The sequence below is a fragment of the Epinephelus fuscoguttatus genome, linkage group LG13 (genome assembly GCF_011397635.1).
Source record: "Epinephelus fuscoguttatus linkage group LG13, E.fuscoguttatus.final_Chr_v1".
NCBI classification, from domain to species: Eukaryota; Metazoa; Chordata; class Actinopteri; order Perciformes; family Serranidae; genus Epinephelus; species Epinephelus fuscoguttatus.
The window spans coordinates 15,633,102-15,652,565 of record NC_064764.1 but is presented as its reverse complement, the minus strand read 5'-3'; the positions used below and the strand labels follow the sequence as shown (position 1 = coordinate 15,652,565).

The following is a 19,464-nucleotide window of genomic DNA, read 5'->3' as shown; positions in this document are numbered from 1 at the left end:
GTGTTTCTGCCTTGAGCACTGAGTGTTCACATTTCAGCACCATGGACAGAGGTCAAAATGATCCAAGGAAACCATGTTACATCCTCGACTGTTTTAATCATCTTTATATAATAAAAAGATCTCTTACTCTTGATGCATCCAAGACTGGATTTGGTAACATGACTTCAAGTGTACAAAAGGGACCAAAATAATGTCCCATGAGTCGCCATTGCTTCCTTGTGACTCATATCTACTTATACAAACTAGATTTGGACGTTGTGTGGAGTGATGTAAGAAAGCTTCCGGCTTGCATGCGTAAAGTGGGTGATAAAATGAAAAAGTAACCCTATGCGAGGCTCCCACCCGCAGCATTACCCACCATACAACCAGCGTTTGCAGAATAAACGCGATGCTTTAATCGCGGGGCAAGATCGTAAATCAGGCCTGAGATGTAACCTGGCGGAGTAAAGGTTCCATCCATTGCCAATATGATATTATGATATTGGAAAGCTCTCCCGAAGCGGTGGTGCGTCATGCCACTCTCTATTAGGTGCTATTTTCGTCCTGCCCTGGAAGACATTCATCCAGCATCTACTCACCCTGACAGCACCCAATAAACCCACCACTCCCATTCATCTCCACCCACCTCCACCCTCTCTCCCCGTCCCTCGCTCGTTCCCTCTCCCTCTCTCTCTCTCCCTTTTCCGACGAGCACTGGTGACTTAAAAAACAACATAGGAGAATTGGGTCTGGTCGTCCAAGAGGATTACTTTGTGGTACCTGAGCAGTTTTCCAACAAAACCGTCTTTGTCACTTTGTAAATCTTCTTTTGGAGGCCCTGCTCCTGTCATATATTTAGACCTCCTTCTCCAAAGGAAAGGTAAGATACCACTTCTTAATATTCTCTTCTTTTACTAATATGTTTTGGCACTGAAACTGCTTTGGACCACAGTGACAGATGTTGATTTAAAGAGAGATCAATAATGCAATGCCGGCCTCCTGGAACCATGGTGTCAGCGCAACGGGGAGCTGAAACCCACAGGTTTGATTCTAGTAATGCAGCACATCGGAGACAAAACCCTTCTGCATCTGTTTTAGGTCTCCTCTGGTTCATGGTTCGCAGTTTTTTGACGGCGCGTCACGTTTGGGAAGCATTGATGGACTTTTACGCACGAAACAAAACCATGTCGATCCATTTTTATTATTATTATTTTTCAAAATCATACTGTGCGACAGAGCAGGCTGTGCACTTTTTATGTTGAAACTGAACAGACACTGTGTGAGTGAACTGGCACAATAACTGGAGTGAGCCATGTCTGTAAGTAAAGCAGTAAGGCGTGCGTAAAGTAGCTTCAACAATTTAAAAAGCTAAACAAGTGCAGCACTATTAATTCCATTATTTCTGGTTTGGGTTTTACTGATTGTTTTAATGTGATGACACGATGAAGCAGTGCCGGTTGTTCCTCTTCCTGTGCTTTGTGCGTCTGTTGGACACGGTAAGGTATGGCCACTCTTCATAGCTTTTATGTAACAAGTTAAATTTGGCAGATATGATCTTTTATGGTCACAGTATTAGACGAAGATCAAAGTGGGAAAGGCACGAAAGTAGTAATTTGACATCACTGAGTGATTCGAAATTAGACTCGAAAAATACAGGTGTTTTTCAGCCTAAAATGTGGGTTATAAACTCTCCTGATGTTGTCATCTTTAATTGTAATATGTAGTAAAATTGAAATGATATTTTCCTCTTGTAGTGACTCCACCTTTGAGGCTTGAACAAGAAAAAACACCCGCTTAAGCTCGGCAAGAATTTGAATTGATTTGTGTTTATATTACTTGGGTTAGTACTGAAGTTAATCGGTGCGCATGAAATTCAAATTTGAATTACATTGTGTTCTCCATCTGGAAAGGGTGTTAGTTTGTAATATCCATGGTATGGTTACTCAACACCAAGTGAGTCTGAATTAAATCTTGTCGTTTTTGATAAGTTGGTAGCCTCAAATACAGTATTTGGATAGGAGTGTTTTAAAGTTGACCATGAGGTTAATAGCTAATTTTCATGTGGGTTTAGTCATCTCCGCGTAATGCTCATGGAAGCTCTGTAATTACAGTCCGTCTGCTCATAACCTGATTTACAAAATGGTGTGGCACAAGGTGAGGCTTCTGTAAAAATACTTCATTCAGATCAAAGACAGACGTAGAATATGTTTCTTTCTTGTCTTCTTCTTCAAAGTTCTCTCCATGAGATTCCAGTCCTCCGCGCGCAATAGCACTTGATCTCGGCGGGAGGAAGCGGACGAAAGGAAGATGGCCATCCACGCCGAGGGTCTCGTGGCTATCGTGATCTTCTACCTTCTGATTCTGTTTGTGGGGATCTGGGCCGCCTGGAAGAACAAAAACTCCGGCGTCAGCGAAAGCGGAGACCGGAGCGAGAGCATCATGGTCGGGGGAAGGGACATCGGATTGTTCGTTGGTGGATTCACAATGACCGGTGAGTTGGTTAATTATAGGAATCTCTGAAGTCTGAAGGGCAGGTGTTTAACCTGACCCGTGTGCGCATGCTGTCACACTTTGGTATCATATGAGGTCAGAAAAAGACAAAGAATTCCACCACCTGCGTCTTTTACGCACATACAGCTCAGTATTGCATCCACTCGATTTCTGAACCCTTAAAGATGCAACAACTGATGAATGAAAATTTTTAAATATGTGCCGTAAATCCAAACTCAGGTCCTCATTTGTACAGTTCTGTTTCCCCAACACTAACTGGATTCAGTTGGATCTTTGTTAAATTAAAATCACATCTGCAAGCTAAGGTCTAGTGAACCCCTCTCCATCCACAACAGACAATCATGACATGCACCAATCTTTTTTTTTAGTTTTTGGTTGGTTTTTTTTTTTACAAACCTTTTTTTCTTCTCCTTGGTTTCAGCCACTTGGGTGGGTGGGGGCTACATCAATGGGACAGCAGAGTATGTCTACCTGCCAGACTTCGGCCTGGCCTGGGCACAAGCACCCTTTGGGTACGCTCTCAGCCTGGTAGTAGGTAAGAACCAGTGTCTTTGTATATGCTCTTTCCTTAATTATACTGTGAGAAGCAAGTGTATATTAAGTATAGTGTGAGGAGCCATGTGCAGTAGGAATGCAGGAGTTGCTGCAAATGACAGCATTGAGAAAATTTCTAAAGAACCATACCACTAATTTTGCATTTTTTAAATCATTAACATGAGTGTGTAAGAAAAGTGAGTGAATGATCATCCTGCAGCATCGTGTCTGCTTTTATTTTTGACACTCTGCATCACTGTAGTGTTGCAACACAGTGTGGACTTTCCAAAACTTGAAAAGAACTTTGACATAAATTGATATTTATTGCACTGGATTAGTCACTGGAATCAATTTCAAGTATTTAATGTTTTGAATACTATTGTATGGTATTTTGGCAGTTATGTAATTTAATATGATGTAGTAGTATGGTCCTCCAAGAAATATATATCATACATATAAAAAATAATGTTATTTCTTCACGCAGAGATAAACAGGAAATGCTATAGGGTTACTATTATGTGAATTATGCACCAGATACAAATTTTGTGTCATGATATTATACAATTTCATTGATTCAAGGATTGTAAAATACATTTTATTGGTGTTTTACGCAATTTGTCTGCCTTACCTGAATGTCTGACATCATCCAGGTGGCCTTTTCTTTGCCAAGCCCATGCGCTCTCGTGGATACGTCACAATGCTGGATCCCTTCCAGCAGCTGTATGGAAAAAGGATGGGCGGCCTGCTCTTTATCCCCGCGCTCATGGGGGAAATCTTCTGGTCTGCAGCCATTTTATCTGCCCTGGGTTGGTGATTATTGGACAGGAAGACTTAACTAATACCACCTCCATGTTAAGAATACCATTGAGCATCTTAACTTATGAACTGAATGTATTGTCCTGCAGGTGCCACTCTGAGTGTGATCGTGGACATAAACATCAACATGTCAGTGGTGATCTCAGCCCTGATCGCTATCTTCTACACACTTGTTGGAGGACTCTACTCTGTTGCTTACACAGATGTGGTCCAGCTCTTCTGTATCTTTGTTGGCTTGGTGAGTTTCACGCTGAAACCAGTACCTACCTACCTACCTGCCAGTATTTTATACTGACCTTCAAAACCTTATTTTTAATTATTTTCTTGCCAAAAATGTCTAAACACTGTAAGTGGAATGTGATCAAAATGCTGATTAAAGTGCATAAAGTGTGTAAAAATAGCACATTCTTCATATCAGAGACATTGGCAAGAACGTACAGATTTACATGTAAAGACACCAGTCTACAGTGTGCCTAGTTTAAAAATGCTGTCAAACTTAACTGAACAATGTAGATCCACAGTCACAGTCGACAACTTTGACTGTGGAAACATATTAAAATCGCAGAACATCTGCGTGACTGTAATAATGTTTGCACTTTGATACCCTCCTCTGTCAGTGGATCAGCGTGCCTTTCGCTCTGTCCAATCCTGCCGTTGCGGACATCAGTGTTACAGCCAAGGAAGTTGTCTACCAGTCACCCTGGCTGGGGAAGATTGTACCTGAGGACAAATGGCTCTGGGCAGACAACTTCTGTTTGCTGGTAAGCCTTTCTTGAATCAATTCATCAAGAGACATTTTACTACTATAAGGTGAATGTTGCAGAACAGAGTTGTCACATTTGTTATACTAAGACTGAGTGTCAGGGCTGTGCCAGTGCTGATCTAGCTGACTGTTAATGCATTGGTTTGGTGTCTGTATTTACTATGGTGTTTCTGTTTCTAGATCTTGGGGGGGATTCCATGGCAGGTCTATTTTCAACGGGTTCTTTCTGCCTCTTCAGCTACCTACGCCCAGGTCCTTTCCTTCCTTGCCGCCTTCGGCTGCTTGGTCATGGCCGTCCCCTCTGTCCTCATAGGAGCGATAGGGGCCTCCACTGGTAAATACACACACAAACAGACGCACACACACACACATACTGCAGCACATACCCCAGCACCCAATTCCTGTTGGTAACTTTTTGTGGATGCTTTAAAAATGAAGTAAAATTCAGTTTGCAGTTTGGTTTGTAAAATGTGAGAAACAGGAGCTCTTATTACATGTATTATTCTAATAGCTAGTAGACATCATACACTTCAAACAGCAATAAATAAAAGTGGTGTGGCTGTGAAGTAAAATAAGTTACAACAGCCAACTTGTTTCTTTTTCTTTTTTGCATTAGATGTAATTCTATTTATTAGATTTCTTTGTATAAATACTTGTAATAATACTTGTAATTTTGCTTTGTTTTGTTTGTTGACTTTGGTTGTTATAGCTTCATTGTGTAAAATGCTATTTAAGTAAGTCAAGAGTATTGTCCTCGGTATTGATCAAATAGTTATGGCTGCATGTTATATAGAAGCCTCCAAATGACACAGAACTGATCAAACTACACTGACACCCAATATTTCTATTCTACACACACACCGTTACATCTGTATTGCAGCTGTTAAATCACAGACGATCACGAACATCATCACTGATCCATGAATGATGTGCGCACACACAGACACACGCACTGATTAAGCCGTTAATGAAAGATCACAGGACAATCGAAACATCCAGGAATCTTGATCCTTTATTCAAACAGGAAATTGTGATCAAAGGAAACACGATGTCTTCCCGGGCTGTTTGCACCCCAGCAGCTTTATTTTCAGTTGTGTAAATGCAGATGCGTACAGTATCTGGAGGGTAAACAACATCAGATGGAGCTTGTCACGACGGGCAGAGGAGAGAGTCATCAGACCGTGCCGGTTTAGTGAATATTACATCTGAAGAGAGCTAATTAATCTTGTCCGTCTGAAGCTGTTTCATGTATAACCAGTGCTAATCAAATATCCAGAGGAGGGCGAGAAAGACACAGATTGTATACCTCAGGAGGATGAAGAGAGAGATGAAAAAGTAGCAGAAAGATAGAAGGATGAGACCTAAACTTTTGTTTGGATCACATTTTTAATTTCTCCTAGCTACCTGGGACTAGCAAGACCTGATAAGTTTAAAAAACTAAATATTGTCAACGATAATAAAATCCCTATATCCTCAAACATGGTGATAATGAAGTCTGAATGTCCTTCATCGACCAGATGATAAATTCATTATGCCTTCAAACAAGTACTTTCTAATTAAGAGTATCTTAGCGTGTTACCGTTGCTAAAATTGGTAATGGTATTGTAGGGCATATCAAACTACAGATGTTATAAATCATAAATACACAAGTTTCAACCATCATATTTGATCAGGTTTTGTACCTTGTTCATGTTGTGTTGGTGTCGGCTGCAGACTGACTTGGCAGAAATGGCTGCCATTGTGTTCTTACATGGATTGGTGTATTGTGGTCTTACTGCCACTAGATGGCACAAAAAAGTGTCCACGAACGAGGACAACAGGCCTAAGTTAAGTAGAATGAAGTATAAGGTCCAGTAAACCCAAAATGTAATGTCTTCGTATGAGGGCCCAGGGTCTCAGGAGGATATGACGGGCAGGAGGGAAGCACTCTTTCACTGTAGAATATGACCTGCTAGTTTCAGTTTTGTATAATGAGAGACATTTATCATTCCCAGACAGTGAATCCTAATGACTTTTTCTGTAGCACCACCATAAGGTGCACAAGTGTTTGACTAACATAAATCTAGTGGTGGGATTGGTGCAAAATTTGGTATACGCAGTCATGTTTCCATCAGGATGAATAGTAATAATTCCTAGTCATTCTTGACTCCTCCTCATCTAGTGCTATCATCAGGTCAAAATTTCATTGTGTCCAATACTTGAATTTCTGAACAAATACTTACAAAAGGAGCCATGACCATTCACCACAGCTGTACGTGCGTATTGGCAACTGCTAGTGTGCCAACATGCTAAACTATGATGGTAAACATTAAGCTGTACCTGCTTAACATCAGTGTGGTGGCACTGTCACTGTAAGCATGCAACCCAATCACCAGAATAAACATTAGCATTATACATTCATGCAAACCACAGATATATCATATTTGTATGTTTCATATGTGGCCGATATGTTGAAACTTAACATTTCACGCTTTTGTTGTGACAGGGTTAAAGTTTGGTTAGGCTGAGGTAGGGTTGTACAATTTGCATAAAGAATCAAATTGAATTTACTTTGACAGATATAGCAATTACGATATGACTTGTGATTTTAGTGGGAATGGTAATTTTTGCATTTTATTTTCAATGAAGGAAATATTTAACTGATGATGAAAAAAAATTGCTAGGATCTGTACCACCAAACTTGCATTGCTCTACTGCCACAGTGCTTCTTTTGAGATTTATTTACCTCAAAAAATGTTTCCAAAAATTGCATACTGTGATTTTGATGATAGTTTTAAGAATTTATGAAGTCTTAGGTTTAGACAAAAAAAAAACAAAACACTTGTTTAGGAAAACATCATGTTTCGGGTAAAAAATATTCGGTTTGGTCGCTACAAACATGGCTGGAAATGTTGCCACCTCTTGTTAAAAAAATACCTGCTTTTGTTGGTCTCAAGCAGTCTGCTGCTGTTTCCTGCTTGGTAGCCATTAGGTGTTATGCCATCCACCATCCCCTCCTCCTCCTGATGAGAAACTCAGCTCATCTCCATGTAATCCCCATTGCCTCATATGTATGAAATACAAATGTAACATATCCATGGTTTGCAGAAATGTACAATGCCAATGTTTTATTCTGACAGCTGGGCTGGAGCGTGTTAGCATGCTGACATTAGCATTTAGCTGAAATCAGCATATTCAGTGTTCCCCCCTGTAAAACAATATGCAAACCTCTGTATTTAATTAGTTCAAAATGTCTCATTAGAATCAGTGGCTTCACACACTCATTAATCACTAGTAATAAAATTATTATTAATCATATTTACAATTAAGATGCAATTAAACTAATGTATTCTTCAATACTGACTCATGCTTCATATTAGACGCAATGATCCAATAGGCACACCAGTGTATTCATTTTAGTTAATATTACATCAGTGTCATATTTTCAGCAAGTATCCACTCTGGTATTTCTCTCATTACTGTTGCTTTTTCCTGTATTTTGACTAAAATCACAGCATGACATTGATAATCCCTGCTATATTTCAGCACAGACACATGCAAATCCTTTCTGTTTCAAATGGAAAAGGTGTATCCACAGGAGGTATTATAATAATGCTTCATAGTCAAGCCTTTCGTCTGAAAAGCCAAGGGATCACTAATAATATCTGATTTTATAACATCCACTTAAAAATTTCACAAGTAGGTCAGGTGCATAATTTTATTAATCCCAACATCAGAACTTGCACCAAGTTTCTTTATTTGGAACGTAGATAATCCTAATATGCAGAGAATGTTACTGATCATTTCCTAAGAGGTAAAAACAGACATCTTAATATTTCTTTCTATTTACGTTTGGATTGTTTACAGACAATGTATTTTTGACTAAGTTTCCCATTCCTCATTCCAGACTGGAATCAGACTACCTACGGGTATCTCCCTCCGAAGGATAAGGATCAATCAGACATGATCCTTCCCATTGTGCTTCAGTACCTCTGCCCGCCCTACGTGTCCTTCTTTGGTCTGGGGGCGGTGTCGGCTGCGGTCATGTCATCGGCAGACTCATCCATTCTCTCAGCCAGCTCCATGTTTGCCAGGAACATTTATCAGCTCGCCTTTCGGCAGTCGGTAAGAATGCCAATAATAATACTGACACACATTGGCACAGTTTGAGCCAGTGGTTACAAGCATTTCTCAAATAAATGATAGAGAGATTTTAGTTTCGTCCCAGCGGTCTACAAATGTGTCAGATGGGTGTACTTCCTAGGCACACAAAACCAGACCCCAGACCTTCAGAAAACATTCAAACGCATAAACTCAGACTCAAAAGAACTGAAAAATTACAGCAGATTATGTGTAAATCTCCTAGTAAAATATGAAAGAAAATATGTAGTTTGATGTTAGCCATGCTGGTGGCATGACTCTAGGGATGTCAGTTAGTCTGAAATGTCTCTGAATCTGTTGGATGGATTGCTATGACCTTTTGTACTGTAGACACTGACAGTCCCCAGAAAAACAAAATCCCTCATGACACTGATGATCCCCTGACTTTTCTAGTGCCATCAGCAGGTTTTGGTTTTGAATAAACTGTCTCACCAGCTATCGTATGGATTGCTACAGTTTGATACTGACATCAGTGTCAAAATTCAGGTCAAAATTCAAATTAATTAATTAGTTACCAAATACTCTAAGCTGTACCCTGTGTTTAAAGGAGCTCTATATGACATTCAGAATATTTATATTGCAGCAAATAACTTTTTGCTACGTAAAGATATCGTGGAGTAATGGCGTCCTGAGTAGAGAATGAAGACATGCTACCTCTGTGTTTGTTGTAATCCAAGCTTCTCTGCTCATTGTTGTGGTAGCTACTCCATCAGTGCCTCCATGTTTGTGCATTTGAGTACTTGTGTGTATCCCAATGGCTAGCTAATGGCCACCATTCTGCACTGCGCATATACCGCGGTTATCGACTTATAATGCCATGCCAGAGGTGGGGTAGTGGTGTTGTGGAAGTAACCTCCCTACGTTAACACTATTAGCTTTGTCAACACTGCTGCCATTGTCAGCACTGTACCTGCTGTTAGCACCACCAGCTCAGCCACATCCATGTTTAGAGCCGTGTGCAGGATATGTGAATCATAGATATGCTCTGAATGTCGAATAGAGCTCCGATAATGCAGGTTGGTATTTTCATTGTGAACATGTTATCGAACATTGAATACAGGCACTCATAGGGCTGTTACTTTATTTGTAGTCTTGTTTTACTTTGACCTCTCTTGACATACCTTCACCTTTCATTCTCAGCCTTGTCTTATCCACATTTTGTTTTCCTCTTCACTTTATTATCTCTTTCTTCTCTTCTCCAGGCCTCAGACAATGAGATTGTTTGGGTGATGCGCTTCACCATCTTTATATTCGGAGCCCTTGCCACTGCTATGGCATTGTTAACAGGATCCGTGTATGGCCTGTGGTACCTGAGCTCCGACTTGGTCTACGTCATCATCTTTCCCCAACTTCTCAGTGTGTTATTCGTCAAAGGCACTAATACCTATGGCTCTGTGGCTGCCTATGTATTTGGTCTTTTGCTGCGCATTGGTGGAGGGGAGCCCTACCTCAAACTCCCACCCTTCATCTACTACCCCGGATGGGTGACCCAGGAGAGGATCCACCACCTCACTGGGGATGTGGAGTACTTCATCCAGCAGAGGTTCCCATTCAAGACAGTGTCCATGCTGGCATCCTTCTTGGCAAATGTAGCGTTTTCTTACACAGCAAAGTACCTATTCGAAAGCGGTACGTTGTCACATAAGTACGACTTCCTGGATGCTGTGGTGTCCAAGCACAGCAAGGAGATCATGGACAAAGCCACACTGGTGAGTAACCATGATAACATCATTCTTTCAGAGATGGCGCCTGTCAAGCAGGCCCTGGGTGCATCTCTTGCTGGAACATTCATCAACACGGAGGTCCTCAGTGATGATGGCGGGTCCAGTCCAGAGGCTTTTCACGATGAAAACTAGGCATCAAAGGCACAAAGAAAACTAGAACCAAGGAATCTATAGAAGAAGAAGGAATAATCTAAGAGGCATTGACATTCTTCAGGATACTTGCTACTGCCACACTGGAAGCCAAATCTGCAGAAATCTGCTGTGGCTTCCGAGTGACTCCACAAGTTTGTTCCAGTTGATGACACGGTGCGTCCTTCTTTTTTTAAGGTCCCTTGCCTAGAACCAGGAAATTGACTGTCAATCAGCTGTGTCAAGCATACCATACTCATTCATTTTTTTAAATCATGACTCTGTGAATCTACAACCACTACAACCACTTTAATTTAAGTGCTTGTGACTGTGATCGGAGGGACTTTAAGGGCATAACTAGGAGTGAATGCAGTGGACATCAACATCTGCAAGGGTTTTCTGTGGGTAATGAAAATAGTGCAATATCTAACCAAGGAAATGTGTCCACGTCTACATAGCAGTGTGTGTGAGTGTGTGTGTGTGTGTGTGTTGATGTATACATGCTCATGTACTACTGACAACAAAGCAGTGAATGCTACTGAACCTTTTCAGACTTCAAGTTTTAAGTTTGCGTAGAGTAAATTTACTAATAGAGCAATAATATTTGTAGGATCTTTGTTGTATACATAGATATATTGTGCTAAATTTGCAAGTTAGCCATTGTTTTTAACTTGAAGAACATTAGACATTTCTTTCATTTTTGTTTTAGCTTAATTTATGTTTCATTTTCACCTTTCTCTTAACCCTCCTGTCATACTCACTTATTTCAGACGTGGTAAATGTCGAACAGAACCACATGCTACTATGATATTACCAAACCCTTGACAGAAGGTTGTTACTGGATGATTCTGCAGATTACATTCAGTTTAGTCATTAACATTTTTAACAGTCACTATCAACATGATTAAATTTAGTAGTTCCTACAGTATCCCCATTTTGCAACTCCAAGATCCACTCGATGAATCTAAGTGCAATATTTACTCATTTTTTATCTCTGTTTTGGTCTCTACCACTCCAATCAACAGGTAAATATCTGGCTTTTTAGTTGCTAAAAAAATCCACTCTGTTCACTAGCTAGTCTCTTACTATGGCAGGTAGCATACGTTGAGTTAATCAGTGTCTTTTTCAGTAAAAATCTGCATGTGGCAGCTGTAAATAAGGTTATTGAGAGAAGTGACAATGAACCAAGAAAGTAAAGTTGTGGGCCAGAAAACCAAAACAGACCAAGCTGAAAGACTCTATGACACTCTGGGGACTGAGAGTTGGGTGATAATTATCTGTCATTTGACAGTCATTATTAATCAATTAATACATATTTTAAGGAAATGTTTAGATCAGCATTTAAGAAAGCAAATGGTCATAGTTAAACATAAAAAACAATGGGACAACAATGTGACTCTCTGGTTTTAGAGTCAAACACATTAAAAACTTCCACTTCTGGCAGTGAACGTTTGCACTGGACATAAAACATGTACTGCAGAATCATCATGTACGAATGTAATTCCATAAGAGCCTCAGTTTTCATTACACACCACTACAAAGATTCCAATATTCAATATAAACTTTGATTCTTAAATGGTTTTTTTTCCTGTGTATCTTGCAAGCAGCCATTGGCTTCCATTCATTTCCATACCTTATGGAAACCAATTTGCAGTTTTTGTCTTTGTCAAACTTATGAGTGCGTTATACATTTTGGAATTAATGTGCATTTACAACTGCATTCCCACATAACGATGACACTGACAACAATTAAAGCACATATGATGTTCATTTTTCAAGTCAATTTTCACATATAAATGAATGGAATTCAATGGCAGCCTGAAAAGTGTGACAGTTCAGAAATCTGAAACAATTCAGTAAGCTTTATAAATGATTGGCATTCATGAACAATACCTTTGAAGACTGATATGGTCTTTTAAAATGATCACACAGAAGCTATTTTGAAATGTGTGTGTGAGTATGATGGTTTGTGTGGTCATCCTAAACCTGTATTGACTGGCCAGCCACAGCAGGTTAGCGGAGACAGGAAATGATTGTTCCTCTCGGATGGTGTCAGTGGCACCGGTCATTATCGATCCAATCCCCAGTCGATTAGCCCTTAGGACATTTGATTAATGCTGCAAAGCGGTTTGACACTGTGGTTTATAAGGGTTTGTTTAACAGTGTGTCATATACAGTGATGAAAGCTGAAATGTTATTGATTGAGCACCCTCACATGACTTCCCTAACATCAGTCCTCATAGTCCCCCCAGGGCTGGTTGTTTTAAACTACCCAGCACACTGCTGCTCTGTATGATGAGAATCAAGCAAAGGAGTTGTCACTTCATGCAGTGATTTCTGGCATTGTTATGTGTTGCTATTGTCCAGTTGACTTCTGTGTGTTTATCTCCTCTCAGAGTTGTTGTGGATTGTTTGTTTCTTTTTGAATCTATCGAATCGCCTTAATTCAGAGGTCAGCTGTGGAAAATGACTGTGTTTGGAACGCTGGCAAAAAGTGACCACTTTTATAGAATATTGCCGTTAGAGGACAAAGCTGGTAATACTCTGCATTTAATTTATTGTCAACAACTAAGACCAGAACCAATGACGTTTTGATGATGTCAGGGATTTTCTGACTTCCCAACCTCATCTTTAGCACTCAGCTGCAAACCCATTCATTTCAACTGAAGATGTACATCTTAAAAAAGGGGTCGCATATACATAGTGTCCATTTTTTTCCTGAATCTACTGGTTTTCCCCCAAGAAACTAATATAACTGAGTAAATGTTCCTCTGTTGGCCTAATGTGCAATTCAGAGTACTGAAGACAACATTTATTGGCATTGTTGGGGATTCTGTTTGCAATTAGAGCAGCCCAGATTATTATGGCATGGGTTTAAAGGTTGCAAATTTGTACTCCAGCACAGTGTAACACAAAAAGGTTTCAAAATTACTAAGATTGTTTGCAACAGATTCCTACCCTACCTATTTTATGTAACCTTAAAAATGAAAAACATCAAATAATGTTGCCTCTTTGTAGGTGACAGGAGTGAAAATTAGTCATCCTCAGCATTTGTTGTGTTATAGTTTCAGAATGATGAAGACATTAGAGAATGGTTAGATACAAAATAGGATGTAGCTCCCAAAGCAACTATCACGTTTTCCCAAAGTGATGTGCAGATTTTTAGGGATTTTATTACCTCGAATGGCTTGGAAAAAAGTGTATATAAAGCTGCCCTAAGCAGGAAAAACAAATGTCCCCAGTGGAGCATGCCCCTGGACCCCCCTAGGTTTGGCTTCGCCCCGTCTATGGCACGGCAGAACAAGCTACATCAGGTCTTGGCTGCTCAGACAGTACTTGTTAGTGGGATCAATTCATTGTTGATTTTGGTCTTTTCAAGGGATTTGGTGACAGTAAGCAAAATGTAGTATAACACCAGCCTTATCCTTTAAGTCAAGAAGATGGCCTTATAGTTAGTCTTTGGAGTGAAGGGGACTTGATCCCCATATGCAGCCATATCTGCTGAGATACAGTAGGTCACATTAATTCCAGACCTGATCCTATCTCATCTGTAAAACATAAATAACAGTTGTTGGATTTATGATTTGCTACCAAGATGACATCAGCTTCACAATGAAAGGGGTGACTGCTGGTCTGATGTTATGCAAAGTGTCAGGCAATCTCATTGGACTCAAATGTGAATGTAAACTTTCCTCCTCATCAGATAAGCCTCATAATGAGTGTGTCGTAGCTTAGGTTCATTCACAAACCTGGACGCACACAGAAACGAATCTACGTCAGCCGTTGAGCCGACACATTTGTGGCTATATGTCGTAAATTGCAATGATGCTGTATTTTTGTGTGATAAATGTATATACCAAAAAAAGTAAAGAAACAAATTAGTCTACTTTTAAATGCAGCATTAAAAATGATGTTTGTTGATGGTGAAATTACAGCTATTTATTTATTCATGCAGTGTCTATAAGAGTATAGTTGTGAATATATGTGAGGTCAGTTGAATAAATTATATTATTTAGCACAGTCACGATTTGGTTTTCTCTCTCCATACGCACATACTTGCATTATAGAATTTTAAATTTTTACAGATATATGTTTACATGTATCGCATGTGCGTTTTGTACATGTCAGCTTTAAAGTATTGTTTTATTTTCAACCCTGAGATGTGTAAATGTGCGTGTGTGTGTGTGTGTGTGTGTGTGTGTGTGTGTGTGTGTGTGTGTGTGTGTGTGTGTGTGTAAGTGTGGACTGACTGGTGGAGGGTTTAATCTAGAGGTTGCCGCCTGCTTGGACGCATCAATCAAAACGCCCACCTCAGAATCTTATAACTGCCAAAACTGTCAGTGCTGTCAATCTCTCTCTTTCTCTCTCTCTCTCTCTCACACACACACACACACACACACACACACACACACACACACTTCTCAGATACGAGCATGACTACACCAGTCTGACCCCTGGCTGAACGAGGAAACCTTCATATTGTGTTTTTCTTCAAAGACAAATAACAAAAGGAATCATTGTTATTTATGATTGAAAAAATTGAACAATATTTTATTTTCTGAAGTTACTTTTTTACTGCACCTTAAGTATCAGTGTATCATGAGGTTAAACTAGAGCCAGATTCAGTACTGGTGAAGTGATATCTCAAGTTATTAGAAGTTTATATGTTTTAGGGAATAATCACTCATAATTAAAAAATGTTTTGTAGTTACAGTACTGAGAAAAGGACAGGCCTGTACTGCCAACATCAAACACCAAGACACCAGGAATGACAAAAAGAAATAAAATGCAACTGGTCAAATTCAGAACAAAATGTTGGTCCTATGCCAACTCCATCGCCACATGATGATATTAAACATTTCTGTAAACCACAGACACATTATATTTTGCACATTATGTTGTGGATACATAACATTTCAGAAAACGCTGTGGTTAACATGTGGTTAGGTTTAGGCATGAAAACCACTTGGTTATGGTTAGGAAAAGATTGTGTCTTGGCTTAAAATACTCTGTTTTGGGGAGGCAATACCATGAGGAAAAGTAGCGGTAAGGCGATTAGGAACAACTGCTGGAAAAAATGCAATGGGTTACTACAACACCCACGTTTGGTGCACGCTTGGGATGTTTATGTGACATGTATAAGACTTAGGTGGAATTTATACTAATGAGTTGAAACGACATAGCCTGACCTGCACCTCCCCAGGTGTAACTACACATTACTGTGACGCAGACCTGTCTATTTTTGTAAGATGAAACCATTTCCTCAGTGGAAACATAGCTTATGTTCACTTTAGTTTCACAGATAAGAAACTATAAATTATAAAGACAATAAAGCCCCCACAAAATAGCATTTTAAGTCTTGTGTGTGATTCATCCTGGCTTCAGATGAGCAGAGGAAATCTCCACTATTTGCTAGGCTAATTCATACAATATAAAATGCCATAGACTTGTGCTAAAAATATTAGCATGTTGTATTTGTGGGGAAAATGTGTTCAGATAAAGACAAGTGCTTTGTCTGTGAATGCTGCAAGTTATAGTGAAGCCAATTTGTGCACTTCTGTTTGAAATAGTCTCTATTAAGCCATGTTTAATGTGCGTTTAATGTGTGTTTTGAATCAACTAAACTTTACAGCACTTTACAGAAACCCTAACACTGCCAAGTGTTTTGGAGGTGTAACTGCAGAGTGACACGGACACACCACCACAAGTATAAATGCTCACAACGGCGTAGACCACATGTGTAGGCTACGACGTAGGCTGTGCATAGAGCTGACACACATGTATAAATCCCGTTTCAAGCAGGATTTACCTGTAATGTATTTGTGGTTCGCAGACACATACAATGCCAGCACTTTCCTTTGGCAACTGGTGCACCAATGCCAGTCAAATCCTGTAATTACTGACCATATCTGTGAGACAAAACCCTTTAATTTGTTGGATGAAATCCATAATGAAAATGCAATAATAGTAATGACAATAATAAACCACTTGGGTGAATGATTTATTCAGCAGAATTTACTGAGCACAGGATCTGTGATGGCAAACCCGAGTTCATCTGCCTGGTCTACTTTAATGCAGTTTGAGGGTAATACATGAAATGAAATCACGGTACCTTTTATCTGAATACATTCAGTTCTTCTCCTTCCCTTCGCTCTCCGCCTTTTAATGAGGATTTCTATATTTGACAAGTCTCCAAGTGATTCTATATACACGCTTATTGTAAAGAGTCATATTATAATCTATGAAAAAGCTCCACGCCGGGTTTTTTTTTTTTTTTTAAACTTGATTCGTAATTTTTCACTAATGATATGGTTCAGTGAGTCATTATGGTTCCATTTAGAGCCACTCGACATGAAATTGAGACAGACATGTTTCAGTCTCTAAAGCTGATATGAGGGATTTCAAGATAAGAGAGCGGATTCATATGAAGATGTTACGCCTCTCACTTTCACTGCTTCATCTTGTGGGAATCATGTATGCACCCTCCATGCTTCAAGGCCAATACCTAACAGCAAGCTATTATTCTGTCTGTAGGAGGAGATGGAGGAATGTGAGCAGGTTTAATAGTTATTAGTGTAAGTGTCAATGAAACCTGCCACAGTGTCACATGATTCGCCTGCAGGTGACAGACATGAGATTGGTCTGATATCGTGGAAATTATAACGCTGCCTGGAGGGATACAGATGAGCTCTGTGGGCCTTTTCACAGAGGACTCAATGACCTCTCACAGTCGCAAAATCACAGGTGTAAATAACAAAATGAAAATTGGCTGAACTCCATTTAGCTGCTTCAGTTTCAGGATCCTGGTATTGTGCAAGAGTGCTCATTATCATGGTTTACAGGGACACGTGAATAAAACACAGCCTTTATTCATGATATTACCTGTACCTGCAACAAAAAGCCAAAATGTGTGCTGTGATAAAATAACATATTTTTATTCTAGTCTGAATTTAAAAAAGGAGAGAGAGAGCTAGAGCTTTTTAGAGAGGTTTGGACTAAAAGTATTGTTTTTCCATTAAAATCTTAATTTTGTTGGATCCCAAATTAATGTTTTGTTTATCTGTAAGACGTAATGATCGGTTACTGCTCCTAATGAGGCTTGTGAGCCAACAACGCTGGTATCATGCGCTATCCCTGTGTCGTCGGTGATCAAACTTCCTAGTAGCTGCCAATTTGTATGGAAAAAAATGTCTGAGTTTGGCCCCAATCATACAGAAAGCATTTTAGCAGCTGGAGGCAGCTTTTGTAATTGTTTTTAATGAGAATGAAGCTTTTTGCTTGCTGATTTTTGATTTTTTGTATTTTGATTTTTGCTACACTCCTCGCATTTCTGCGCTCCAGGCGCCTGCTGCTTTTGCCAGACTGCTCTAAAGTTGAAAAAACTTCAACTCAGAGTGGAAAGCACCCCACGTCATCTCTGCTTTTTTCCCATTGTTCAATCAGATGATTTGAGAGGCAGGCCTTCTGTGGTAGTCACAACAACAAGTTCATAGTTGGAAAACCAGAGTTATACAGCCCAGTATAGACAGCAGGTTGTCAAACTCCCCCAGAGTCATCCTAAAATATGCCTGAAAATGGCCATCATCAAGGCGAAGCTCCTGGACCAACTGGTGGTACTCCCCATGATTGACCCTATTTTTTTAGGGTCTCATGTACCCACACAGCTCTCCGTTTCCCTGTGCCCACTTTGCTGACATCCTCTCACCCTCAACCAGAGCTACAGCAAGTACCCTCTGCCTGTCCATTTTAGGACCTAGATACTAATTACTGTTAAATAAACACAATAAATAAATAAACAGAAGATTGATTACATGGGTAGTTTGGGGTAAGGAGGTGATGGATGGTTGCCTGGCAACAATAAAAAGTGCTTTTAATTGTGGCAAAAAGTCCCTGTGGTGCGCCTGCCATTTTGAAACTGGGGCCAAACTTCCTGTCTTTACCATTTCACGTTAGGGCTCATTTATGCTCAGTGTTAGAGACAGAGAGGGACGGAGCCTTCTGTCCATACTGCATTCATTTTGTTGTATGTGTGTACGTTTTCTTAAAGCTTACGGAAACAGAGGAAACAGAGCACTTCCTCTGGAGATCGTGGAAGCAGTATGGCATAGTTCAAGTGAGATATGACCATAGGAGGTGACATAGAAATTTAAATAATGGTGGAATGGAACGAATCAGAAATGTATAATAATAAATAGTAATACATTAGTGAAAATAGTAAAAAAAAAAAAAACATCTCGGGATGTATATTGTGGCCAAAGACTACTATTGATTATGTTACATAAATCTTGTTACACACAAATGCACATATTAACCTCAATCTAAAGCTAATGTATGGCTACATGTTACAAAATAAATGCATTACTTTACCTGAAAAGAATTATCTCACGACACGACTGAGTCTGTCTGCCCACCTGTGCAATGAACTGGCAAACACCTGTGCTGCTCAGTGCAACAGCAGTGTGTTGACATGAATGCAATGGAAGGGTGGATGGAGGGGGTGCAACATGTAGTAACAAATGTTATCAATAGCCCTTTTAATATAAAAAGCTATCAAACATTCATGCAGTTCGACCATTTTTTTGCAGAGGTTTTGCAGAAAATTAAGAAAAAAATTGCTTGGCCACATCTTAAATTATTGGAGGAATAATACATGAAGCTTGTCCTGTCGTAATGAAGCACTCTTTTGTTCTCCGTCATAGTAATAATGCTTTATAATTGGTCAATACTGGCACATCCATCTCAGGTAAAAACAGGTGTAAAGCAGCAGACACTTAACATGAGCTTGGCAAGATTAATTGAATAATTATAAAATTTATTTATTTTGCTATTAATGCTTTTTGATAAATGTAAGATCATAAAAAAATTGAC

The 19,464-nt window shown here is 39.6% G+C and overlaps 1 protein-coding gene across 1 annotated transcript; it reads left to right on the top strand.

The window, feature by feature from the left end:
• The first annotated feature begins 737 nt into the window (after window positions 1-737).
• LOC125900284 (high-affinity choline transporter 1) lies at window positions 738-13,469 on the top strand. Its single transcript, XM_049595196.1, has 9 exons — window positions 738-859; window positions 2,213-2,470; window positions 2,912-3,025; window positions 3,675-3,830; window positions 3,930-4,078; window positions 4,458-4,601; window positions 4,784-4,937; window positions 8,490-8,707; window positions 9,946-13,469. Exons 2-9 carry the CDS (start codon window positions 2,287-2,289, stop codon window positions 10,597-10,599), a joined length of 1,773 nt encoding a protein of 590 aa, XP_049451153.1. The 5' UTR covers window positions 738-859; window positions 2,213-2,286; the 3' UTR covers window positions 10,600-13,469.
• Window positions 13,470-19,464: the final 5,995 nt, after the last annotated feature.

Coding starts and splice junctions, on each gene's coding strand:
- LOC125900284 (XM_049595196.1), top strand. CDS start 2,287: ATGGCCATCCACGCCGAGGGTCTCGTGGCTATCGTGATCTTCTACCTT. Junction 3,026..3,674: donor CGCTCTCAGCCTGGTAGTAG/GTAAGAACCAGT, acceptor GACATCATCCAG/GTGGCCTTTTCTTTGCCAAG. Junction 4,602..4,783: donor CAGACAACTTCTGTTTGCTG/GTAAGCCTTTCT, acceptor TTCTGTTTCTAG/ATCTTGGGGGGGATTCCATG.